Genomic DNA, 24,666 nt, shown 5'->3' with positions numbered 1-24,666 from the left:
AAGAGAGAGATCTGCGTACTTCCTGCCACACATTACCTGGCCTGCGACCACATCTCTTAGACCACTAGACTATTTTTAGCCATACTCAGCTTGATCTATTACAGTTATTGTGACCTGTGTTAAAAATGTGTGGGTAGTGATCTTTTGGTTGTTTACAAAAATATTCCACTAATAATCTGACCTTTTGCCGTGTCAATTCTCCCTCAGAAAACCCTGGTAGCAATGATATCCATAGCGGTACATCGAGCCATACTGTATATGGACACTTCTCGTCTTTGAAAACACATTCACTCCATACTACAGCTACATACTACGAAAATACAATTAAGACAATCACTCAACAAATAAGGCTAAGTAATAGTATCATACAAATAAGGCTAAGTAATAGAATAGAATAGAAGCTTTATTCTAATAGTATCATTTCATCATCATCATCATTTTGCCTTCATATAATAATAATAATAATAGTAATAATAACAATAAAAATCCATATTCAGCAAATGTACAAAGCGGCACACACAACAGACAAAGCCATTTAGCTATTCCTGACAGTGCAATCTACCACATTCATTTGGTAAGGTTAACAATGAGATCGTATTTTTCAATTGTACACTGGTGATGCCCAAACCAATTCATTTGGCTCCTCCCATACATGTTACTATAGCAGTGTGTGGAGAATATTGACTCTTTTCTACTAGCTACAGCAAACCAGCTTGATAAAACAGTGATCATACATAGAACTGTACATGCATACCTATGATCATTAGTCAAATGTTTCATGAGATATGTGTGTTGACATTGTGACTGCACAAATCAAATGTCATGCCCTCTATACAGGCACCCAAATTACAACTCCTGGCTGTATCAATCATTTTCCCTGACTCCCTTCCCTAGTCTCTCTCTAGTAATTATTCATGCCATTCTGACATCATCTCATATGGCATTCAGCAAATCAAATAAGCTTTCTTTTTTGTCAACCCGCATCCTAAAATAAAATCCTAGAAATGCTGAACCATCAGCAATCACTCACACAGAGAGAGAGGTCAATATCTGCATGAAAGACACACCCCTCAAAATCAGACAGACACTCAGGCACGACAGGCAACAGTAAGCAGTACCATACACTCACGCACGCTCACACACACACACAGTCTGACACAGCGTCTCACCTGCACGATCCCCATCTAAGTGTCATCCAAGCGCCTTCTCTCTCATTGCTCTTCCATAGCATCCCCATCTGGCAGGAGTGGTCCTGGGCTTTGGGAGGATTTCTCAGCGCCTTCAGCACCAACTTCAACGGGCATGCTCAGACACTTCCTCGATGACAACAGCAGAGCCAAAATCACAGATGGATCCTGGGAAGTGAAGTCTCTGTTTTATTACCTCTAAAAGAAACAGTTGTATTTTTTACTTTGAACACTAGATGGCAGTCTGTACAGGTTGAGGACAAAATGCATCATAGGGAACCAGAACCTTGGTTTTTACACAGACCACACAAGTGTCATTGCATGCTCTATATGTTTCTTCAACTGTAAGACTACATCTATAAAAACTCACTGGACATTATAAAGCATTGTGATGAGGAAAGGGACCAGCATACAGCAACCCCATACAGAAGGCAGGACATACAGGCCATCAGTATTGACACAGCAATTCGGTTAAGCTGGCTAAAGGGCAGCGATAACTTCCTGATGCGTTGTAAAAACATCATTTGATTACTAAACATCATATTAAAGTCTAGCGCCGGTGTGCTTCTGAAAAAGCCATTTTGGCCAGAGAGCCAGGAAGGCTGTGGTGTGCACCACATCAGACACCTCCCTGGGTGTGTGTAATCTTAAATGCTTATGAGGTCAGACCGTCGGCGAGCCATTGGGAGCATGCGCTAGAAAGCAAGAACTTCTCAATTAGCTGTCGTGAGCATTTTCAAATACCATCGGCTCCTTCCTGTGTTGTAATTGCATGCGAGTGATAACCACCAAAATGTGCACTGTTGATCCAATCAGCAGAAATAGTGTTTGTCAATTAGGTCAGGAGCAAGAGGCTGAATGTAACATGAAGGTTTCTCTAAAGAGCTGTGTCAATCCAGACGTAATGAAGAGTTCCTTGTTGAGAGGTTACCTCTTCCTGTGTTGAGCAACTGGATGGAGAGACGATTGCATAAGGTTATCGTAAGTTTACACAGCACGCAGTGGAAAATAAAAGAGAACATGATGAGTAAAAGACCAACCTACAAAGGCATGAGCACGAAAGCACTCTTACCATCTAAGATTTTACAGGGATTTTACATTGGATGCCATTAGATCAGGGACTTCATTAGATGCCATCTGTCAGATGTCTGAAGTAGTTTTATTTGAAATGCATATGTAAATAGGTCTTTCAAGATGAATTCAAGATCAAATTGAAATTGGTTGATGAATGTAAATCACCACATTTTAGGCAATTGGTCATTAAACAGAATTAAACATTCTAAATAAAACACCAAGAGGGATTCATGTATTTTGGGGCTATAATATATCTAAGACATGGTTACCTGTTTGGTTGAGGTTCAGTTGCTCAATTTGTCTGCTATTCAATTTGACATGGTGGCTGAATCCAACACTGTGTTCACTCACTGCTCGTATACTCATCCTGAAAGGCAACAGTTGACACATTCACATCCCTGCGTGTAGCTGACAGACACCCCTCCCGCCCGAGCCCTCCTGACTGAGGAGTCCCACCTGTGTGTGAACACAACTTCACCCTCACAAACAGCCACAGGTTCCCACCATAATGCCTCCCCCCCCACCCACATCACAGAGGCATTAGTCTACCCTATCAGCCGACCATCCTCCGCTGGCCCACTGGGAACAAGGCAGCCTTTCAGTGGACGCCCCCAGCTGCACGCTCAGGGATTCAGCCCCGCATACACTGCTCCCACTGTACACCAACGGCCATCCCTGCAGAGGGAGAGCACTTCTGAAAGGAGAAGAGAAAGGGGGAGAGAGAAAGAGAGGGAAAGGTGGAATGAAAGGGAAGTGAAGTCCTTAGAGATGGATGTGAGAAATGGAAGAGGTGATATACAATGAAAATGGCCAAGGTGGAAATGCAGCTTGCTTGTTTAAAAAGAATGATTTGATTCACCTTTGGCCCAGAGGGTAAGACCAGGTTTGTAAGCACAACATAGTTTCTATTTGAATAAGCAAAAGTGTCTCACCATTTTGGTCTTACTCTCTAACATGTCATGACAGTCCTCTTTCTCTCTCTCTCTCTCTCTTTCACCAGAACTCTCTTTCTCCTCACGCACACACAAGCACAGACTCATTTGCACCCTCCCTCTCCATTTCAAGCAGGTTTTTGCAGAGTCTGATGACAGTTCCCCTTATCTGTCAGGAGCAGCTCCTCTCTTCAACACGCAATTGACTTATTTTTACAAACTTCTTGATTATTTTAATAACTTTTTTTTTTTCATGGCTTATCTTTCAACATTTCCTCCTTGTACAAAGCTATTCCATACATTTAGAAAAACTGGTTGTCTAGACGATTTTTTTCCCCCGGGACATTTTTGCACATTTGACAAGCACAGTCGAGAAACTGAGGTGGAGACTGCTTTGATCGACTGACAGCTGGGTGGTTTAGCGCTCGGGAGTTTTGAAGTGGCTCGACTTTGCACAGCTTGGCGCTCCTAGCGAAGGTTTGCGGTGTGTCGTCTGCGCTTGGGCCACAAAAAGAGAGCGTGTGTCAGAAAGGGAAGCAGACACACCGTCAGAGAGACAGGGATTCCCCCATGGAGCCATAGAGGAGCAGGACTTCAACAGATGCTCTGGAGGGATCACTGCTCTAACACAGTGCTGAGAAGAGGGGACACTCACCATGATCCGCAAGGAGGCCAAGAGGTAAACGAGAGGAGAGGGGTGCATGAATGCCATGTGTGTCTCTCTGACCACTGCATTCTATATTGATGTCTACATTCTAGAGGCTCATACTGAGTGTGTGTACGGACTGGTAATCTATCATATGGAGGTAGCAAGTAGGCTAAGCATTTGCAGAGCAAACTGGAGTTGTGCAGTTGGTTGCAGCTAGATGTCTTGTGGTTATTTTTGTGAGGGCTGTAGTTCCTGTTCAGTTTCTTCAGAATTTTCGGTGTGTTTTGGTTTCTATTCTTCAAAGGTCACCAGACCTAAATAGAGGTATTAACCATAACAAAAAGTCTGTGCCTATACATATTGAGAGTGTGACACACAACTTTTAGCATCATTTAGTAGGCATGGTAGACATCAATGACCTTATGCTGCACTATGCATTGCATTTATGCCTCTGACATCTGTATTAGAATAGCAGAATTCATTTGGAGAGGATAATACACCTGACCTACATATCCAACGGCCGACTGTGGTTATGTGCCGTAAAACAGTCTATATTTACAGTACTCACACACGTCCTTGTGTTTGTGTCTGTGGTATGGTGGCTTGGCTCTATTCCTTCCTTGAATCTTCCATTTAAGGTAAGACAGATTTTTTTGTTTTGTAAGTTTGAACAGACTGTACAAACCATCAAACAAGTTGTTAATGTAGAAAGCAGTGTGTACAGTATGTACGTATATGATGCAGCTGAAACAGCAGGATGAGTTATGTCCACAGACAAAGCAGAGAGGGCAGAGTGACCATACTGTAGTAAGGACCAGGCTATAGGCAGCGGATTGGCCAGGTGACAGGTGTACAGCAATGATGTCTAAGTTGGGAAAGTGAATGTTCTATCTATTGCCCAAATACAGTTGAATCTAATCCACTGCAGAAAATGGCTTTTGATCAAAACACTTTTTTTGATATTGTCTACCCTAAAAATATTTATATTATACTTTATAACATTTTATGACATCTTTTGAATTACACATAGTTGAAATTGAATGATTTATTTTGCCTTTTTTAACCTGGTTGAAGTATTACAGTGATCTTATCAGATTGCTTGGAAATGAGAACTTGTGTGGGTGTTAAGGTAGTCTAGTGTGACAAGCTTTTTAAGGTGGACCAGCAGACAACAAAATGTGGAATCTGAGCAATTCAGACTTGCCAGACACATAAAGTATACCTATCTACCTTTAAATACACATACATTACAAGGACTTAAATTCACAGGTATATTTGATCCAGGATAAAGTGGCAATACTGTATCTCCAAACGGTTTCCAAACATTTCATGACAGGCCCCCCTTTGGAAATTAGAAAATCGTGCCCCCAACCATGTTTAAAGAAAAAATGGTTTGTACATTTTAACAAATAAATGGTTTATTTGATCAGAACTCTTGTTTAAAACAGATAAAATCAGGCCGGATCAAATACAGTTTCATAATTAGCATTGCATCAATCCATTCTTTGGATCAGTTTATGTTAGGCGCATGTCCATTGTATTGATAATGAAGCTAGTCATCCCCTGTAACATACAGGCTAAACAGTAGGCCCTCAGCTCAACTCCAACCAAAATACTTCAGTCATTCTGGGACTTCTCAATGGGATCATAAAGCCAGTGAAGTACCGTAGTAATGAACTACCCATACAAGAACCTATAGATCTTCACAATTGTGTGTTTGATTGCTGCTCACCAGAGATGAAAGCATGGGGAGGTCTTAATTGGACACACACAGGGAATATCTGCTGGGCTAAATTAGGCACTGCTGCCTCCAATGGATGTCCTCAAATGATTCAGGCATCAATTAATGAAGAGAAAGGAGAGGAATTTGTGTGTTGCCTAACTGTCCAATGTGTGAGTGATGACGACAGAAGGTGTGTGCGTGTGTTTGTGCCAGTGGGAGGTGGGAGGTGGGGAGAATGGAGCTGATCTAGCCAGGAACTGTGTGTAAAATACCGGGTAATGTGGTGAGGAAAGGAGGGGAAGCAGTGGGGGATTTCCAAAGAGAAAGGAGAAGTTATTGTTCTGTGAAAGACACGAATTGGGTAATGGCAAGGGGACAAGCAAGGAGGGCAGAGAAGATGAGAGAAGGACTAAATGCAGGGAAAGCCAGTGACAAGCGGTGGTTTTGAATGGCAAACACGTTCACCCAAGTGAAACTGTTCCTAACGTGTTCTTACAGGTTCACGGTTCACACTGAATTGAAATCTACAATTCAAGAGGAAACACATTTTCGGTTATGCGCAATATAGAAGTAGCCATGACATGTTGATCAAAGTTTAGAAACATTTAATTTGCATAGGTTTGCAACTGAATGCTCTGTCTGTGTGTTCATGTGCGTGTGTAAGAGAGAGAGAGAGAGAGAGAGAGAGAGAGAGAGAGAGTGTGCGTGTGTGAGAGAGAGAGAGTGTGTGTGTGTGTGTGTTTGTGTGTGAGAGAGAGTGTGTGTGTGTGTGTGTGTGTGTGTGAGAGGGAGAGAGAGAGAGCGTGTGAGAGAGAGAGAGCATAGTGAGAGGGGGGTTTAGATGCTGTTATTGACATGACTTGATGCATGCAAATTCAGAGGATGCAGGACATTTGCATGGGGCTGCATTTATCAGTATGTCTGTCAAAGTTGAGTTTATGGTAATAGGAGGGCACAATGCATACATACAAACATACATCACACCATGACTACTGCATAACTAGTGGCCTGGAAGACTTCATTTGGACTGGCTAGATTCAAGTTTCCCATGATTGTTACATATGCAAATAAGCCATCTTTTCCAACGTCCATGTTGGTCAATCTGAACTTAAAGCTCTTCCTCACTGTCATCATTTAACCCAAACCACATGACAAGCTATAAGGCAGTTTAAAAAGAAAGCAAACACAGGTTCTTTTATGTGCTAGATGTGTAGGCTCTGTGAGCAGTGAAGGGACAGACATACAGAATTGAAATTGAAATGATTGACATTTTACCATGCAGTGCACCTGCAGGGAAACAAAATCAGGTGCTTATTGATTTCATATTTTCTAATATCACTTGGTTTCTGGCATTGGCTTTTTTTTTTCAATCTATCAAAATTCTACTGTGATGTGAAAAAAGGTATTCATGAACCAACTGGCCAACTGTACCCTCAACTGGCCAACTGTACCCTCATCGGTAAATCTCTCTGGCAATCCTGACCATCAGCACATAGACTTCTACAGCAATGATGTCAAATGTGCTGTATCAAGGAAGAGGAAGAACCTCTGACTCTCAATGTCTATGTGTGTGTGTGTGTGAGAGAGAGAGAGAGAGAGAGAGAGAGAGAGAGAGAGAGAGAGAGAGAAAGAGAGAGAGAGAGGTGTATTGCCGATTTGGGATGTGAGAGTGTGCTGGGCCAAACCGTAGCAAGGGAGAATTGAAAATGAGCATTTCGAGTATGGTGACAGTGAGGAGGGAGAGCGGAACGGCTGGATGGTCATTCTAAGAACTCGTCACCACTTCTCTGAACATGTACACTTCCTGTTACTGTGATGTCTCCACTTCAGCCATGAACACAGACCACAATGCTGTATTTACACTCATGATAACTGCTCTCCATGGTTCCACACTTGTAGCCACTTGCTGTCTCGCTATCTTATGTCACGATATGGATGAAAACAGTCCAGAGTATTAGAGTAATAAATTCAAGTAGAGGAGAAAGAAGAGGTAAATAGAGGGAGTGTGAAAGAGAGTGTCATGAGTGTGTGAAAGAGAGTGCTTCAAATGGCAGTGCCAATCGTGTCTGTCAAAAGACTTCTGGTGAGGCGTTATTGAAATTGAAACTGTTTTGGGCTAAACGTCTCCTGGTGACATTGACACAGCACCCATAGTAAACAGTAACGGTCCTTCTGCTGTGCCCCCAGCCACATAGAGGTTAGAGAGTGCAAGTGCGCAGAGGGAACATTGCAGTGGCTCGTAAAAGATGAAAATAAAACATGCGCCACATCAACAAATACGAACATGCTGGTCCAGTTACAGCAAAAAAGAGACAGGTGCAGACAAATCTCTACAACACAAACTTCGCACACATGGTACCCATCACTGATGACACATAGTACCTTGGGAAAAGATTTGTTTCCAGACAGCCAACAACAGCCCCATGTAATTCTTGGTCAGGCTCATATGAAATTATGCATGTTAAAGAGCACACAGAATCATACACCAAGTGCATCGTTTGACAAGTCTAGCAAAACAACCCACATATCCACCCATCCACATATCGACATTTAGCTTTCATCTGAGATGATGCAACAGGACAAGTTGACTTTCTCTCTCATTCTATCACTCTGTGTCAGCTGTGATGGGAATACTGTGGCAATAGGAAGTGGATATTACAAAATGACATGGACGACTGAACTGACCAGTGCAAACTCCTCCCTCCCCCTCTCCACGCCGCAGGAAGTCCCGTCAGGAGAGTGTGACGGGGCTGAAGAGCAGGCGGCCCGTGCAGAGGAGGATGACCTGCCCCAGCCCCCAGGAGATCCGCCAGGCCCTGCAGTCTCCCATCCCCAACTCCCTGATCCGGGCCGCCAGCCTAGATGAGCTCATCCAGCGCTGCCTCCACTGTTTCGGTGAGGGACTTGAACTATGTCTGTGTGTGTGTTGTGTGTGTGTGTTGTGTGTGTGTGTGTGTGTGTGTGTAAGAGAGACAGAGAGAGAGAGAGAGAGAGAGAGAGAGAGAGAGAGAGAGAGAGAGAGAGGCAGACAAAGAGGTGACCCTCTTGTAGGCCCCCTGCTGCATTGTCCCCCCTGTTTGCACACATTGTCACTTTAGAAGGCGCATTATGTAAGTGATTGATGTGGTGAATATGAGAGAGAATGAGTGAGATAACAGAGCGGGAGAGGAGCACAGAGAGCACCCTGGGTAATGAGAAAAAGGAGCAGTATAGATGCACAATCAGGCCTCGTCTCATTAGCATGCTGAGACAAAAGCATTCCCACTGCTGTGTAAACCATTGGAACCAATGGAGAAATACAACGCAACTTACTTCTGTCTCTCTCTCCCACACACACAAGACCAGAACTACAATTCAGTACACCTATAGAGCCATAAACTACAACAGCATGTTTCTGTTGTGTCCAGTTTTTGCATGCGGTCTTTGAAGTATATCTCAAAAATATATGCAACATTTCTGTGTGCCTTTTCCAGAGAATATACACTTAGGAAAAATGTACCGTATGCTGCTTTGAATATTTGTGTATTGTGTATTGTGTGTGTGTGTGTGTGTGTGTGTGTGTGTGTGTGTGTGTGTGTGTGTGTGTGTGTGTGTAGATGGAGATGGGAAACTGAGCAGAGGGACCAATTTTGTCCATATGACGCTGATGATGCACAGCTGGGTGGTACCTTCGACGACCTTCGCCAATAAACTGCTTTCTCTATATCCTCCACTGGCCCACAATGCACTGTTATTGGCCCACTATTTATCACATGGGGCCTAATCCTGCTCCAGCAGAGACAAAGCTGCCTTGTTTTCACCAGCACATAGAATGATTGTTAAGGGAATGAACTAGCTAGCTTCTATTACACTTTAATGTTCCTTGACGGCTGTTCACCTATGAAGACTGCCCTGTGGACAAAAAAGGACTGAAGCGGTCACAGATCTACCATTTCATCAGGTAGGTGCGTGCAAGGGCACTGATGTGTACAAGTCTGGTGTTGTAATGCTGAAATGTAGCCACAATATCATGACATGTCATGTTCAAATGAGCATATCTTCAGTCTTCTCACCTCTTGTTGTTGGTCTCCGCTCTGCCTGTCCTGTCCTGTCCTGTCCTCACCTGTCCCCTGGTGTCCTCTCCTCAGGCAGTGGGTCAGTAAGTTCCCGGTGGTGTTCGAAGCAGACCCGCAGCTGAGGGAGCAGATGGGAGATTTCTGGGAGCCGCAGAGGGCAGCGGGGAAGGACCCACCCTGCCCAGTCATCGACACGTCTTACCTGTGAGTGACTGAGAGAGGAACGCCACTGTCAATTATATTGCACGAAATAATCTGTGAAAAAGACCATGTCAAATGTTGTGAACCTCGTACATGGCACAGCTTTCCTTCAACAGTGTTATTGTATTCTTACCTTCTACATGTTACAGTACCTCTTCAGCAAACACACCCCAGGTGCCATCTCCCTCTGTGAAAAAGAGAAAGGTCTCCCTGCTTTTTGACCACATGGAGCCTGAAGACATGGCCAAACTCCTCACTGAATTGGAGTTCAAGAACTTCTGTAATGTCTCAGTAAGCCTTCCACTTTTGTTCAAATGTCATATTTGCGTTTGACAAATTGGATGTGGTCTGACTGTTACAGCTTTATGTTGTGTGTGTGTGGACGTGTTCTGTTTACGTCACAGTTCCTGGACTATCGCAGCTACGTGGTGCATGGCTCTGTGCGGGACAACCCTGCTCTGGAGCGCTCAGTGATGCTGTGTAATGGTGTCTCCCAGTGGGTGCAGCTTATGATCCTCAACAGACACACTGCACAGCAGAGGTCTGAGGTCTTCACAAAGTTCATACACGTGGCTCAGGTGACTTTAGCACAAACACACACACACACACACACACACACACACACACACACACACACACACACACAAACATACATACATACATACATACAGATATACATACATACAGAAACACTAACATGCAAAGCCGAAAAGCCTAACACAGCTGCACATTTTGTCACTTCTGAACATTCAATGCACTTCAATTCAATTCTAGTTCAATTTCACATTATATGTATGCATATGCAAAAATGTGATGAAAGAAAATGGAGAAACTCAATCAATTCTCTGTTGTGGATCATTTGTATTAGCATTCTAAAAGCTGCATTTGACCTCGTACTGTATCTCTTTCCGTCTTTCTTTTCTCCCTGTTGGAGCAGAAGCTGCGCTCTCTTCAGAATTTTAACACTCTAATGGCTGTAATAGGGGGTCTCTGCCACAGCTCCATCTCACGCCTTAAAGACACTGCCAGTCTGCTCTCCTCAGATGGAACTAAGGTAAGCAATATGGCAGACGCTAAAGGACACTGCAAAGGGAAAACAACAAATGACCTCACAAGCTCACATTTATGTAATGCACAGAACAGTTTGAACAAGGTGACCTCCTCAGCCCTATTATACAACACAGGGCTGAATTAATCAGAGAAGATGAGCATAAAAAGCACCAACACAATACTTTTTCCAAAGGCTTGCACTGACTCTCTTTAGTCTGCCCACACAAAGTACACTGAATCCTATTTACTGTCTGTAGCAGCACTGAGATGGCCAATGGTACAAACAGGGCAGAGAGAGGATATATCACCCATCAAAAACATTTTGAGAAAAGTGAGGGGCTGGTTGCTTTGGTAATCACGTTGTTTTTATCAATGTCATATTATATTGCTCATACTCTCTTTGCAACCCATACCCCCCCCCCCCCCCCCCCCACCCCCCTTCAAACTGCAGGCTCTGAGTGAAATGACCGAGCTCCTGTCCTCCAGTAGTAACTATAGCAACTATCGCCGTGTATACAGTGAGTGCACAGGGTTCAAGGTGCCCATCTTGGGAGTGCACCTGAAGGATTTGATTTCACTGAACGAGGCACTGCCAGACTACCTAGAGGACGATAAGATCAATCTGGGCAAGCTACAGCATCTGTACAGCAATATCAGTGAGCTACTGGCAATCCATGAGTGCAAGATCCCTTTCGTCCCCAACAAGGACCTTCTACCCTTACTAACAGTAAGTTGTGGATGTCTGGTGAAGAATGACTATTTCTGTGGTTAGATATGAAAAGTACAAGGGTTTGGGACCATGTCTGCATTAAATGACAATGAAGATGTAATAACACATGAAAACATAAAAATGGAAAAATACTATTAAACTAAATTATTAAGACATCAAAAAAAGACAAAGTGTAGAGTGTAAAGGGCCGTTTACACCAGGAATGATACCTATAATAATGGTATGACTGTAAAGATACACTGACCAACGATAAGGAAAGTCTCTCCTCATGTTGATGAATGTGATGACTAAAATTTGATGGATTCTGATTGACTGTCGGCTTTTTATCATTCTCAAAATCGCTCTGAAAGAGATCCACAACAATGCTGTTCTTCATATCGCTATCGTTATAGTTTGTGTGGACGTCGTCATTCATATTAGCTAGAACTAGAAGTTTTTTGTGTGAACAGTTCTAAAGACAAATAATTACACAAACATTGTGAAATCCAGGAGTGATTGTAAAGTGATGTGTAACAAAAAGTCTGTGTTGGAATATCCCCTTCCTTTCACAGCTGTCCCTTGACCTATATTACACTGAGGATGAGATATATGAACTTTCCTATGCTAAGGAGCCCAAAAACCCCAAGATTCAGGTCAGTACAGCACAAATACAAACACTTTTTGATTTCGCTGACACATAACTGCCTACAGTTCCCTTTCATCTTTCATCAAGATGGCGTCCAGCGTAAGCGTCAGCAACCTCAGTTCTAGATTACCTACCACAGAGTCCCTACAAACAAAGTCTTCAAAGTGAACTTAAACAAGAGCAGCAGCAACATGTGTGTATGTTATCTTACTAATCTGTAAAAGTGTAGGCCTTACAGGCGTGTGCGTGCTCTGGCTGGTGAATCCCTTTCCAGTCTGTGTTCATGCTCTGTGTGTCAGTGATGCCCTTCTCCACTAGGCCCTACATGGGCCAGTAATGTTTTCGATTGATCATTTGAGACTAGCATAAAAACATCCATCTTCATCTTCACCAGTCTCTTTGTCACACTGCCGGTGTTCTTCCTTTTGTCTTGGCAGCCCGCTACTCCAGTGAAGCCTCCTGCAGTTGCAGAGTGGGGCTCAGGGGCTCCCCCTAGGCTGGACCCAGACACAATCTCTAAACACGTCAAGCAGATGGTGGATGTAAGTGGTGCACTCAGCTATTAGACACTGCTGCACAGGAGTTCCTGTCAGCCTGCTTTCACTTCCTATACCAGACAGTAGACTAGATAAAATACCCTGTCGTCCCCTGCAGTCTGTCATGAAGAATTACGACTTGGACATGGATGGTTATATATCCCGGGAGGACTTCAACAAAATCGCTGGAAACTTCCCATTCACCTTCTGCATGCATGATTCTGACAGGTGAATATGTAAGACAATATATATATATATATATATATATAAATATTATGACTCATGAACTTTACCTAATGTTACATTAAATATTGTTTTTGAGGAGGAAACCTAGCCTGGTATAGCCAGACTCAAATTCTAATCTGCTATCACACTATTTTGATTTTATTATGAGGCGTGTTTCGGAAAAATGGGAAAAATGCCCTTACACGCAATTGATAGACCTAACCAATCAGAGCAAAAAAATATGTGAATACCATAAGGAGAAAAAATCCTCTTCTCAACAAATACCTAAATTGCTGTTTTCTTTTTGTCTTTTAAAGTTATTGCGTTGTCAATATCTTTTACAACAGACGCGATAGTGGAATATAAATATCTTGCCTCTCTAGAGACTTTTTGTTGTAAACAAAAGTCAAGCATGCTCAGGTGACGTGGATGACCAGACACACCTGCTTATCTATTCATCCCCGTATAAAGCCTGACCGAACGATCTGATTGGCTCAAACACATCTTGACCGCACATATAGACTTTTCAATGGAGCGACTCCAGACCGAATATCCCAAACTCAAATTTTGCAGACGGGGTCAATTCGGGGTGGCTTCCAGGCTACGGGAAATCAGTTTTGAAACAAATAAATGCATTTTATAGTAAACGACTGAAAATATATACTTATAGAAATGTGGAGAAGTTTTTATAAGACTGAGAAAGTCCTGAGTTTTACATGATGGTCTGTGGGAACCAACAATGTTCTGCCTATGACCCCCCTATGTGACACAACCATTGACTCAAAAGGGATCTATTGGTGAAGACTATGTTTACAATGTGACAGACAAGAGGAAATGAGAATATTTATGCAGCACAGAGACAAAAATTCTGTATCCTCTCACAGGAAAGGAGAAATTAGTCGACAAGAGATCATCTCCTATTTCATGAGAGGAATGTCTGTGTGCGCGAAGCTGGGGTACAGCCTCCACAACCTGCACAACTTCCATGAGACGACCTACAAGAGGCCAACCTTCTGTGACGCCTGTGGAGGCTTTGTGGGTATTCGTGTGTGTCAGTGGGGTCTGCTGCTGTTGAAGTTCTATACTCAGTGGGTCTTATTTACTAATTTGTAAAAAGTAATATACATTTAGCGTATAAAAGATCGTTATCTTCTTCTTACCAGCATGTTGAATTGAAATAAGTCTGGCTCATACCAGCATACCTAAAGCTCTGAGGGTGTACAGAACTCACTAAGCAATATTTTGAGGAATTAGTGCTTCACTTGGGTGTCACTGAGTTCAGTGGTGTGGTGTGGGGAACTTTTCTGAGGAAGCCACATGTATCTTACACAGGTATACTGATAGCAGTGAATAAAAGAATAACAGGCTCTCCATTCACTAAAATGATCGAGACAAAAAACACACAACATGCATACAATATTTCCTTCATTGAAAGCTATAAAACCCCTTCCCTTCAGAAGCCTACCCAGCTTGTTTTGACGTTGATCTGCAGTCAGATTTCATTTTAAGTTGCTGTTTAGGTTAAAGTGGTTACTAAAAACTCCATATCTCCACCTATCATAACTGCACTGTTAACCGTGAACGCACCAAAAAACAAGATAGACATTGAGACAAGATAGACATAACATGCAGAGATCTGACTTGTGTGTGGCTGGGACGCCAAAGGCTAACTGGCTGCTCTACATACAGTGCTGTCTAATGACAGGATGACTATAGCCTCATTTGATTGTTTTTTTTTTTTCAGTGATAGGGCAGCCAACTGAGTTTGGTTTCCCTGGTGATTCCAGGAGTGTAATGCTGTTTCACCATATATTCACCACATAACATATGGGGGGGCATGTTCTCCCATGCACTTAAGTCATAAAAGCGTGCAACTAGTCACTTACGCACCATAAAGGCAGTTACACGCAAAGAGCAACTCCAAAATCTGTTTCTTATGTAAACAAGATCAATTCTTTCCCTAACTTAGGGCTTTTTCTGCTACACAGTTCTGAAGGCTGTATTAAGTCCAGCACCACTACAAGGCAAAACAACAATACTGCATTTAAAGTTGACAGTATAGGCCTCTAACACCAATATACGTGTAGGCTACAGATAGTGTTATAAAATCACAATATTTGAGTATTAACTTTGGTACATGAAGTACTGGAAAGGACTGGCGGACTAAGAGGGGGACAGGAGACCCCCCCCCCCTCCCCTGGTGTCCCCATGGTTGAAAATAACACACTAAAGTGCCCTCAAAAGTGCCCTATTAACTGACCTTTACATGAGAAAAATGTTTCAGTGCTCTCTATAGTGCCACTTCAAATAATATTTTTGAAGAACAATTATAATGGTTGCCCCTGCAGTGGAAAATATATCTGATAGGTGTCCTTGCAATGGGCTTAAGTTGAGGTTCCCTATAGGTGCCCTACTGTTTCTGTTCCAAATTACACAAAAATGGTACATTTAGTTGCCAGAATTTCACAAATTTCCTAGCGAGGTCACCCCGGACCCCCCTCCAGATCTGACCTACCAACACTTCTGTCTTTAAGTCATGTTACATTGTGTTCAGCAAAACATGTTTGTTTGCAAAAAGTTAACAATTTCAAGCATTTTAGTTCACTGTTTGTTTTATCAGAGGGCTTGTTATAGTCTGGTTGGCGAAATAACACAGTGTTCCTTTTCATTAAGGTTACTTGATACCAGGGGCACAAGGGCTTACAGGGCCCTGAAGCCCAAGCCTCTGCGTCAAGTCGCTACTATGTTCTCTTTTCTGAGGTTGACTGGGCCCTTTTCATGTCTCTGGCCAGGGGTCCAGTGGCTCATACTCTGTCCATGCTTGATACATCGTAGCTTTTTGCGTGGGGTTGGGGCCCTAAGTCGTGAGATATGTGCCATTTTTGTTTTTTCGCCCCTGCCCTTCAAAAAGTCTGCCACTGCTGGAAAGAATTGTTTTTCTCCATTACAATATCACATAAGGTGACATATATGCCAACGTTACATTATATTTGGCTAGGTACAAACTAGCATGGACTAAAGAGTTCCTTGTGAAAGCCAATGATAGACAACTTACCTATTGTGCTGTAAAGATCAAAGGATTCCATATCATTACAATGGCACTATAGACCCTGCTAAGACACTGATCTACTAGGTGTTCAAAAATGGAGCTATACATATTTATATAATCAAGAGTTTTCAAGCAGTCATAGTCATTATGTTTGGAATATCCATTTCATATATTCTAATTTATTTCATAACAGCTTGATCAGTTTCCATCAACATATATCCTAAGTGTCTGATTTGGGGTTCTCAGGGTCTAGCTGTCACTGGTTATGCAATGTCTGTTTTTGGTTAGGTAACAATATTATTTGACTTTGGTAAGTTTTATGTAGGCTATTTATAACTTCAATCTTATTGCCATGGCCAAGATCATGATATTGATGCCCAAGGTCTTTGAAACCCTCTTATCTGTGTCCTTCACTGCAGGTAGTCAAACCCCCTCTATTAAGGAGCCAAAACTTTTCCACCTCCAATGACATATCAATACCATTGGTGCATATTCTGGTGAAGCGAATCAGTCCACATCTCCATGTTTATTTGCATACAGGCCCCTAATCTGACCGTGCAAGCATTACCAACAGCACAACAGCAGTACAACAGAATTGCTATTTGCTCACAGGACACTAGAGCAGCGTACAATACATGGGATTGAATGTGGAGCAGCAAATCACTCCTGACGGTGCTCTAGCAATCTGTTGTGTGTGTGGGCTCAATAAACCTGCATTTGTACACAGTCCAGGGCTGTGTACCTGGGATTTATGTCTTCCAATCACACCAAAGGATATTTTGACAACCTTGTGAATTCTGAATCTCAACTATTCATGGTTTGTTAATGAGAACCAATGTCTCACAGTGATGAGATGACTACAAATGTCGTTCATGTTGCTCTGCCTGACCAGAATACAAACTAAATTACTGATTACTGCAAAAAGGCCAATGTACTAGCATGAAAGACTGCATACTTACACATGTCTTAAACACTTTCTTCTTTCATCCTTTTAGCTTTGGGGAGTCATTAAGCAAGGATATCACTGCAAAGGTAAAATATCAAAATGTACATTTGAAAAATATAGTGTATTTGTTTTAAAGTTACATATCTTCAACAGTTCTATGGCATGTGTTTTCAAATGGTTGGGACTATAAATATACTCTTATATCATGCACCCCTTTTACCCACCAATGTCAGACTGTGGAGTTAACTGTCACAAGCAATGCAAGGACCAGGTGAGCATGGAGTGCCATAAGAAGTTCCAGCTGTCATCAGGAGGCTCCTGTCCTTCCACACCTGGGCCCAACCTTAGAACCAAGGGCAACAGTTGGAGTGAGTCTATATACCATCTAGTTACGATGCTGAGTACTGTAACATGCAACTTAGAGGCCATTTCAAACTGAAAGTGGCTCAAGTGGCTTTTCTTTTCTTGTAACATACATTACTAAACATCCTATGTCATTATCAGTAAACATTGTAGTGATTTATTACTGGCCCTTTACTTTGTTATTTCCACTTAATTAGGTTCAGAAGACGAGGCGTTTGTTTTCCCACAAGGCAATGGCTCTGAGGGCAGCAAGGGCCTCCATGCTCTAGACGGTCAGACCGACTACTCAGCCCTCTCTCACCAGTCCACTCAGACAGACCCCGGGACCTGGACTCCTGTAGAAGAGCGGAGAAAAAACCACTTGAGCACACACTCCCCACCATCCACGATAAGAACGGTGGGTATCTGAGGAAGAGTTGATCTACTGTTCATTAGTAATCATGCTTCAGTTGAAGTGAAATAACAGTTGAAACAGTTTTTGATGAAGATGTGAAAGCTCTTAAGTGTGCTCGTTTGTTAAAGCCTTTTTGAATGACCTGTTGTCTTAGAGCTCTACGTGGCAAGGCCGATCACTGGGGTCATCGCTGCCAGAGTCCGCACTACGAGAGCAGATGGCAGATCTGAGGTTTCAGAGGGACAAAAGCAGGGAACCTGACTGACTTGTCTTGAGTAGCGTCTTAATGAAAACATCATCACACATCTCAGCAACCTCTAAGCCTGGGCCAAATTCATGGAGGCCTCTTCAGTACACTGAAAACATTTTCAACACTTAAGTCTAAGTCCACTTTTCATTGCAACTGTGTTCAACTCCCTTTTAAGGGTATTATTAACCTTGGTGCCTGAAAATCACAAGTGACTATGACAGTTTGGATGATATCCAAACTGAAGCGAATTAAATATCCACTTTGAAATTGAAGTCAAAGACTTTGGCATGGTCTCTCCTCTTCTGCCTTCATACCAAACCAGCCCTTTTAGCTGCATGGGCTCATGAACTGCTTAAGCATGTCTCACTAAAAGATGGCTTATGTGTCATGCCTGGAGTTTGAAAATCCATTTAAAAAAACAAAAAAACAAATCAAAATCATGAACTTATCTAACACAAATATACAACAAGAAGCGCACTAGAGAGCTAACGCAGAAATTAATTTGATAAAGCGATGCTTTATATGGGACACTCTGGATGATGAGCATCTTTTACACTGTGATTCATAACATTAAGGAATGTTTTAAGAAAATAAAAAGCGTGTAGGCTACTTTGACACCTTGATGTGAATGCATCAATAAGCACTTTCCACAGGCAATAACAGAGATTGTATCTCCAGTGGTGGTACCATGGTCAATCACATAAATAACAATTACTTACCTATAAATATTGAAAGTTGAATCAAATAAGGCTTTCACATATTCTTTCAGCAAAATAAATGTTCATTACAATTATGAAACAGAAGAGGCAAGATGCGTAAAAACAGACGACATAAGTGGAGCTGACATAGTGAGGAATTGGAGAAGGATACCTTCACATATCCGTGAAAGCCATTCGGCTTGCTGTCAGAGCAGTCAAGTCGTTATGTTAAAGGAATGTTCTGGAGCAAAAACAACATAGGGTATATTTTCAGAAGCTAACAGGTTCAAACTGTTGTTTGAGAGCATAATTATGTTAAGTTACGTTCACCCTGAAGGAAAGGCTTAACAAGATGATTAACAAATGCAGCGCAAACAGCACAAACCACAGTCAATAAACGTGAAAAGAGAGCAGCCGACTCTCCTCTCGCGTTCATTGACTGTGGTTTGCACTGCATCTGATAATTGACTTGTTAAGCCTTCCTTCAAGGTGGCCACGACAGGAAGACAGCTACGGTAGCTTAAAAACACACCATTCTTACAATGTTTACATTTGATTTGTCGGTAGACAACCTCCCCACACTATCACAAAAGTGTGTCATTCTATTTTGAACATTGTCAGTGGTGTAAAATAGTTTGTTTTTGAAGTGAGTGTATGCCGTTTTGCTTTCACTGTAAGACAATTTGGTGTTAATGCAAACAACGTTCTTGCTCAAAACTCCACCAATTAATGTAATGCTCTCAAACAGTTTGAACCTGTTATTCTGAAAATAGACCCTAGGTTGTTTTTGCTCCGGAACATTCCTTTCACCATTGATATACATTAACTAATATGTGTATGTATTAATGCTCAACAAGGTCTGTATTAAGCATCATTGCACATTTATTAGGTCTTTATTGAACAATTTCATGCTAGTTAAATCCTTAATAAGCAGGTCATTAATTATTGCTAAATCCTTAATAAGCTACTAGTTGGTCTTGCTGTAAGGTTACTGGTATATAAGTGTGGATCAAAAAAGAGAGCTTGTAGACTCCTAATACACTTGTGTTCCCTAAACTAAAGCGTTACCGCCAGAGATATCAGAGATCATTGAAGATAGCACTATGTCACAGACGTTTATGTATTTGATGTTGAGGTGCAGTGGTATTACAAGAGTACTGTCCAAAGCTAGCTGGTTTATATGTTTCCTTTACTGGATATCTGGGCAACACAGAGCATAGGCATTTTAGAAATTACGTCAAAACTGTTATTTATTCAAATGCTTTACCTTATTCAAATGCTATAGCTATTATTAGATAATTTCAACTCAAAACCTACATATAGCCCCGTCAAGTAATCAAAGCAAGTAAAACAATTTTCAAGCAAGTAAAACAATTGTGTCTAAGCCTACTACTTGGTTTTCAAAGATAGAATTTCAGCACTTCCTTGTTCTATAGAATAAAATCCAATAAGGTGCAAGCACTAGAAGAAAATCTTAGCAAACCGTTGGGTGAGCTAAAATGTAGTCATTAGTCAGTAATACAAAAAACACGACTAAGGGTTGGTATTACAAAGTAACTGACGATACAACACTGTCACCCATAATACCAATGGTATCAGGATACAGTGATACTGCAAAAGTTGATAAAAAAAGTCATCTATAATCCACCACAATATCTGTGTAAGTGAAAAAAGGCAAACAGCTAAGACTGTGTACTCAGTGTAAGCACAACAAAGTGTAACATTTTAGCAGTGTATGTGATTTTCTTTTGATAAGTGCCACCACCACAGGCCATGAAGAGCATCACAATCAACAGTCAAAAATCAAGGGTTAGAGGTGCAGTCAGGGATTTTATTCAATTTCAAGCCCATACAATTTTTTGTGACATTCAGCAATCATCTCCTCAAAAAAGTGAGTTGTGATTCTGTGAGTACACTGTAAAAAACCCTGTCTCTGTTGACAGCCCAGGCTCCGAAAATTGAAAACAAACAAAGTAGGGGCAGCCTGTCTCCAAACAAAAACGATACCCTGCGTGGAATTTCTCTAGAAATACTGAAGGTAGGGGTGAGCTACCTCTCTGCCATGTTTCGGTTGGACCTTGGTTAAAATATAATGTACGTTTTTTGGCACAAAAGCTCATATTCATAATTAAATTTAAATATGAACAGAAACACAAACAAATGTGACTTTATGTACAATCCCTGACTGCACCTTTAAGATACGGTTGCACTTAATGTAGTTGTGCAAGGTCAAACAGCACAGCTCGCTGACTCTTCACTCAAACAATCCCACTCCAAGATATAAGATTGCCTATATAAAATTATTTTTCCCATCACACTATTTTGTGTTGAAATGCTCGTCTGTTGTACCTGCTTCTGGATTGGGTTCACATGCATGTTCTGCTGCTGTTGGTCATCATTCCTTCATGCTGACCCAGTGACCACATACTGACTGCAAAGCAACCTGGGTATTAAATACATGATTCATGACATAATTTTAAAAGTATTCAAATTATTGGATGCATGGTCAGACACCACCTGCAATGCCCTCACGGACCACCAGGGGGTCATGGACCACTAGTTGAAAACTCTCAGGGTGTTTGGACTTGTTGCAAAAACACCAACATTTCATCACACTCACACACTAGACTCCCCGTGCAAGTTAGACAGTTACAGAAGTATCCCATCCCTTCCTTCTGTCCCAAATAAAATCTATCTAGATGCCCTACCGTACTACAGTAGGCTAACGTTCTGTTCACATTTCAATTCTAGCTAGGTGAGACACAGCTGCAGGCTAGCCTTACTCAGATCTCTGGATTTAATCTGTACAGTACACCTAGTTAAAATACATCAATACCACTTATGAATGGCTTAAAATAAAGATATTTTTCTTTCATACCTCGTATGTTAACTAATCAGAGTAATAAGTGCGCAGCGATGCCAATGCAGCTTCATCCATCATGTTGCCAGGTCGCGTGCGTGTGAAAGGTTTTTTCTAGCACAAACATTTTGTGACCAGCGCAGCACTGCCATCCCGTGGAGGACGCCAGTTTTGCAACACTTCACCAACATTTATTTACACTTGCTGCAGGTCCATCAAGAGATTTAAGTTAAGAGAAAAATGAATGACATCTAGCCTACTGGACAAATCTACATAAAGAGCATAATAATAAACTGTGAATAAACTGCTTAAAAAAAAGCTTGCTTCTGTTGTTATGCCACAACTGTCTGACAGCTGTGTTTGCAAATGATAATGTCAGTGTTTGTGAATAATGACTGACAATTTATTCCAAAACAAACTGTAAAAGCTTGAAATTGAAATGTTTACAAATGATTGACAAAAAACGCTTGACATTAGCTCCATATCCGTGTACACCACAGTACAAATCTATACACCGTTTTTACTTCAGTGATGTATTGAGCACCAAACAATAAATAATAACATTTCTTTTTATTTGAAATATCGAACATGAGTCTGTATGGGAGAAAATATTTTTCATCCATCTCAGCCAAAAGCAACACTTGATACAGTGAAGGCAGCACTGGACATTTATGTTGGGGAATTGTGTAATTTAATCCATTATCAATATTTACATTTCAAACACAAGTTTGCATGTGGTGTGGCCTACAAACCATGTTAGTTACAGTTGAGTGCAACCTTAGGTTCCAAGGTGGGACTCCTCCCATGCTTATAATAATTGTACAACAGCAATTAACATATTTACAATGTTTTTGTCAATTACACATGCTTCATTTTCCATAGAGATCACTGAAAATGCACATGAGCATGATATGCGTCAACGAGTCTTGTTTTAAATTACAGTTAAATCCAGATGGAAATTGTCTGTGTTGACTACATCACCCTTGTGAACTGTGAATGGACACTCAGAGTACACTCAGCCAAATAAATAGAACAACTCACAGCAAATTCTGTTACATTAGGCTGCATTATCAGGCATAGATCAGCCCATCCACACCCAGCATTGGCCTGGTCACCCTCAGCTCCAGCCTCCAGCCAAGAGGTAGGCACTGACCGTTGTCAGGGTGTGAATGTGTGCAGCATGACCTGCACAAGATTACCGGTATGGCAGTGCTGCACTGTACTGTGGCACACTCCTTTCTCCACATACAGACTCCACATCAGCCCAATGCCACTTGACCAGAACCAGCTGTGAAGTTACTTTTGGGGTTGTGGTGCGGGGAGGGACAAAAGCAGCCTATTGACTTCTCGGAGCTGGGCATCTAGAGTCTCTGCAGTGAGCGCCAGCTCTCCCACCTGTTGTTGCAGGCTGCTGATGGTCTCGTTAAGCTCGTCCTCCTTACGGCGCGAGTTGGTAGCCTGGCGGCTGTACTCCAGGATCATGCAGCCTCCTCCAATCAGGAAGATAATGGCCTCACCCAGAAGCTCTGCCCCAAGTTCCGCCGCCGCTTCCTCATTAAGAGGTTTGATCGTGGAGCCCCGAAATCCCATGATCCTCATCTTGGTCCGCATTTCTATCCAGTGGTAAACTGCAGTTGAACAATGAAACACAGTTCAACAAAAAAGGCATTTGCGTGTACACACGCAGTTGAAATCTTACATATATAAAGAGGTAGGCCTAGATAGACATATAGGCGTAGATCAGGCCAGATCCGGCCCACTAGCAGGTTTCATACAGCCCCCCGGATGTTTTGAAAAAAAAGTTGTCATCGACTATGTGTCATAAGCAACTACAAACCATCATCAAAAAGGAAGATGCAGCTTCCCAAAATGTACATTATGTTAGTGATTACATAATATGTAATCACTAACATAATAATACTCTATGCTGGTGAAAAAGAGAAAGACTGACATAGAAGGTAGGGTTATTTAAAGAAAGAAAGAGCATTATATGACAGGTGTAGTCTAGTTAGCTGTAGTGGGTATACCGAGATGTAGTTGTAGCTGTGATCAAGCCCAAATGGTAATACCTATCCTTGCCAATTTTAAGTGGGTATACATAGATGGTCATGCTTTTTAAGTGGGTATATTGCGTAGTCCTGCGTAGACTACAGCACTGGTAATATGACAGCAGTAGATGATAAACCTGTATATGTCTTGTTGCTCAAAAGTGGGTAAGAGGATGAGGTGGATTATGTTACTGATATGACAAGCAACCATTTGCAGATGTATTTCAATTCATAATAACAATTTTACTCTCAAATATCAATAAATGGATATTCCATTTGAAACCTCGCTAAAGTCCATGTTAACAATTGAAACGCTGATCATAGACTGCCTAGTGCGACCGACCATCAAAATAATCAACGAAGTTGAGAAAGGCACTTTCAACAGCAAAGCACAGGAGCTTCAATGACAAGTGCTTCCTGCCTCCAAACCTCCTAATCCATTCTCATTGGAGTTTTCTATTTGACATCATTGGGCCTACAACCTATCATTCAACTATGACACAGACGCACTAACATGGTCGCTATCCTGATTGGTTTCTCGGCCATTTAAAAAGATTTCGATTGGTTCTACTGACAGTTGCACTAACGCTGACCCTGCCGTAGGTTGTAACCAGTGCTAGCCTAACTGTCACACAACATGTTTCGTTTTCTCTGCCAGATATTTACTCACGTTGTGCCGGAGGTGAACATATGTAAGTCTTGAAAAAATCGCTTCTCCGTGCCCCTGCTTTTATCCTGTTTGCCACAGGCTTGCTCATCTGCCGTACGCCCAAATAGAACAATTTCGCGATTGGAAAGGCACCGACAACCATCTTGGCGGAAATACCGTACCCGTCTGAGGCGGGACATGCGCGAGGTGAAATAACGTGATGACGTATAATAAATAATCACGTAATGCATATGCATAAGTCCTTAAAGTTAAATCTCGAATTCCATTATACATGTGGCCTATAGAATGGACTAAATCATTTGTAGCCTTAGGGGGCTACACTATGCATTAGCTTGTTATTTGTTAGTTTAGGCAATGTAGCCTATCTACATTTCTGTCTCATGCTTAGGTAATAAACTAAC

The 24,666-nt window shown here is 41.9% G+C and overlaps 3 protein-coding genes across 5 annotated transcripts in view; 1 reads left to right on the top strand and 2 right to left on the bottom strand.

The window, feature by feature from the left end:
• The window catches only part of ryr1b (ryanodine receptor 1b (skeletal)), a 65,548-nt gene extending 64,176 nt beyond the window's left edge, over positions 1-1,372 (bottom strand). Inside the window, exon 1 of the mRNA XM_042063870.1 lies at positions 1,170-1,372. The gene's annotated coding sequence lies outside the window, so the exon portion shown is untranslated. The remainder of the gene's footprint in view (positions 1-1,169) is intronic.
• A 1,614-nt stretch (positions 1,373-2,986) lies between these two features.
• On the top strand, positions 2,987-18,598 carry rasgrp4 (RAS guanyl releasing protein 4). Of its 3 annotated transcripts, none has more exons than XM_042063880.1 (17): positions 2,995-3,872; positions 8,288-8,460; positions 9,162-9,267; positions 9,443-9,505; positions 9,693-9,824; positions 9,971-10,112; positions 10,226-10,399; positions 10,759-10,875; positions 11,323-11,598; positions 12,153-12,233; positions 12,664-12,768; positions 12,881-12,990; positions 13,872-14,022; positions 17,032-17,068; positions 17,216-17,350; positions 17,543-17,742; positions 17,894-18,598. In XM_042063880.1, the coding sequence occupies exons 1-17, from the start codon at positions 3,850-3,852 to the stop codon at positions 18,002-18,004; spliced, it is 2,136 nt and encodes a 711-aa protein (XP_041919814.1). In that variant the 5' UTR covers positions 2,995-3,849; the 3' UTR covers positions 18,005-18,598. The 3 variants fall into 3 exon arrangements, 2 of the variants coding, with proteins under 2 accessions (XP_041919814.1, XP_041919815.1); XM_042063881.1 differs by lacking the exon at positions 2,995-3,872 and adding an exon at positions 4,191-4,480; XR_006022986.1 differs by lacking the exon at positions 17,894-18,598 and having other exon boundaries at positions 2,987-3,872; positions 13,872-14,075; positions 17,543-17,712.
• A 3,500-nt stretch (positions 18,599-22,098) lies between these two features.
• On the bottom strand, positions 22,099-24,466 carry opa3 (outer mitochondrial membrane lipid metabolism regulator OPA3). Its single transcript, XM_042063887.1, has 2 exons — positions 24,266-24,466; positions 22,099-23,175 (listed from the first exon to the last, which is right to left on the bottom strand). Exons 1-2 carry the CDS (start codon positions 24,405-24,407, stop codon positions 22,844-22,846), a joined length of 474 nt encoding a protein of 157 aa, XP_041919821.1. The 5' UTR covers positions 24,408-24,466; the 3' UTR covers positions 22,099-22,843.
• Positions 24,467-24,666: the final 200 nt, after the last annotated feature.

The sequence above is a fragment of the Alosa sapidissima genome, chromosome 15, assembly GCF_018492685.1.
Source record: "Alosa sapidissima isolate fAloSap1 chromosome 15, fAloSap1.pri, whole genome shotgun sequence".
NCBI lineage: Eukaryota > Metazoa > Chordata > Actinopteri > Clupeiformes > Clupeidae > Alosa > Alosa sapidissima.
This window is presented reverse-complemented; position numbering and strand designations above follow the sequence as displayed.

Bases quoted from the DNA above. Each gene is read 5' to 3' on its own strand.
- rasgrp4 (XM_042063880.1), top strand. From the start codon at position 3,850: ATGATCCGCAAGGAGGCCAAGAG. The intron at 12,234-12,663 runs GTCAGTACAGCA...TTGTCTTGGCAG, and splicing joins CCAAAAACCCCAAGATTCAG to CCCGCTACTCCAGTGAAGCC. The intron at 14,023-17,031 runs GTGGGTATTCGT...TCATCCTTTTAG, and splicing joins GTGACGCCTGTGGAGGCTTT to CTTTGGGGAGTCATTAAGCA.
- opa3 (XM_042063887.1), bottom strand. From the start codon at position 24,407: ATGGTTGTCGGTGCCTTTCCAATCGCGAAATTGTTCTATTTGGGCGTA. The intron at 23,176-24,265 runs GTGAGTAAATAT...GTTCAACTGCAG, and splicing joins ATGTTCACCTCCGGCACAAC to TTTACCACTGGATAGAAATG.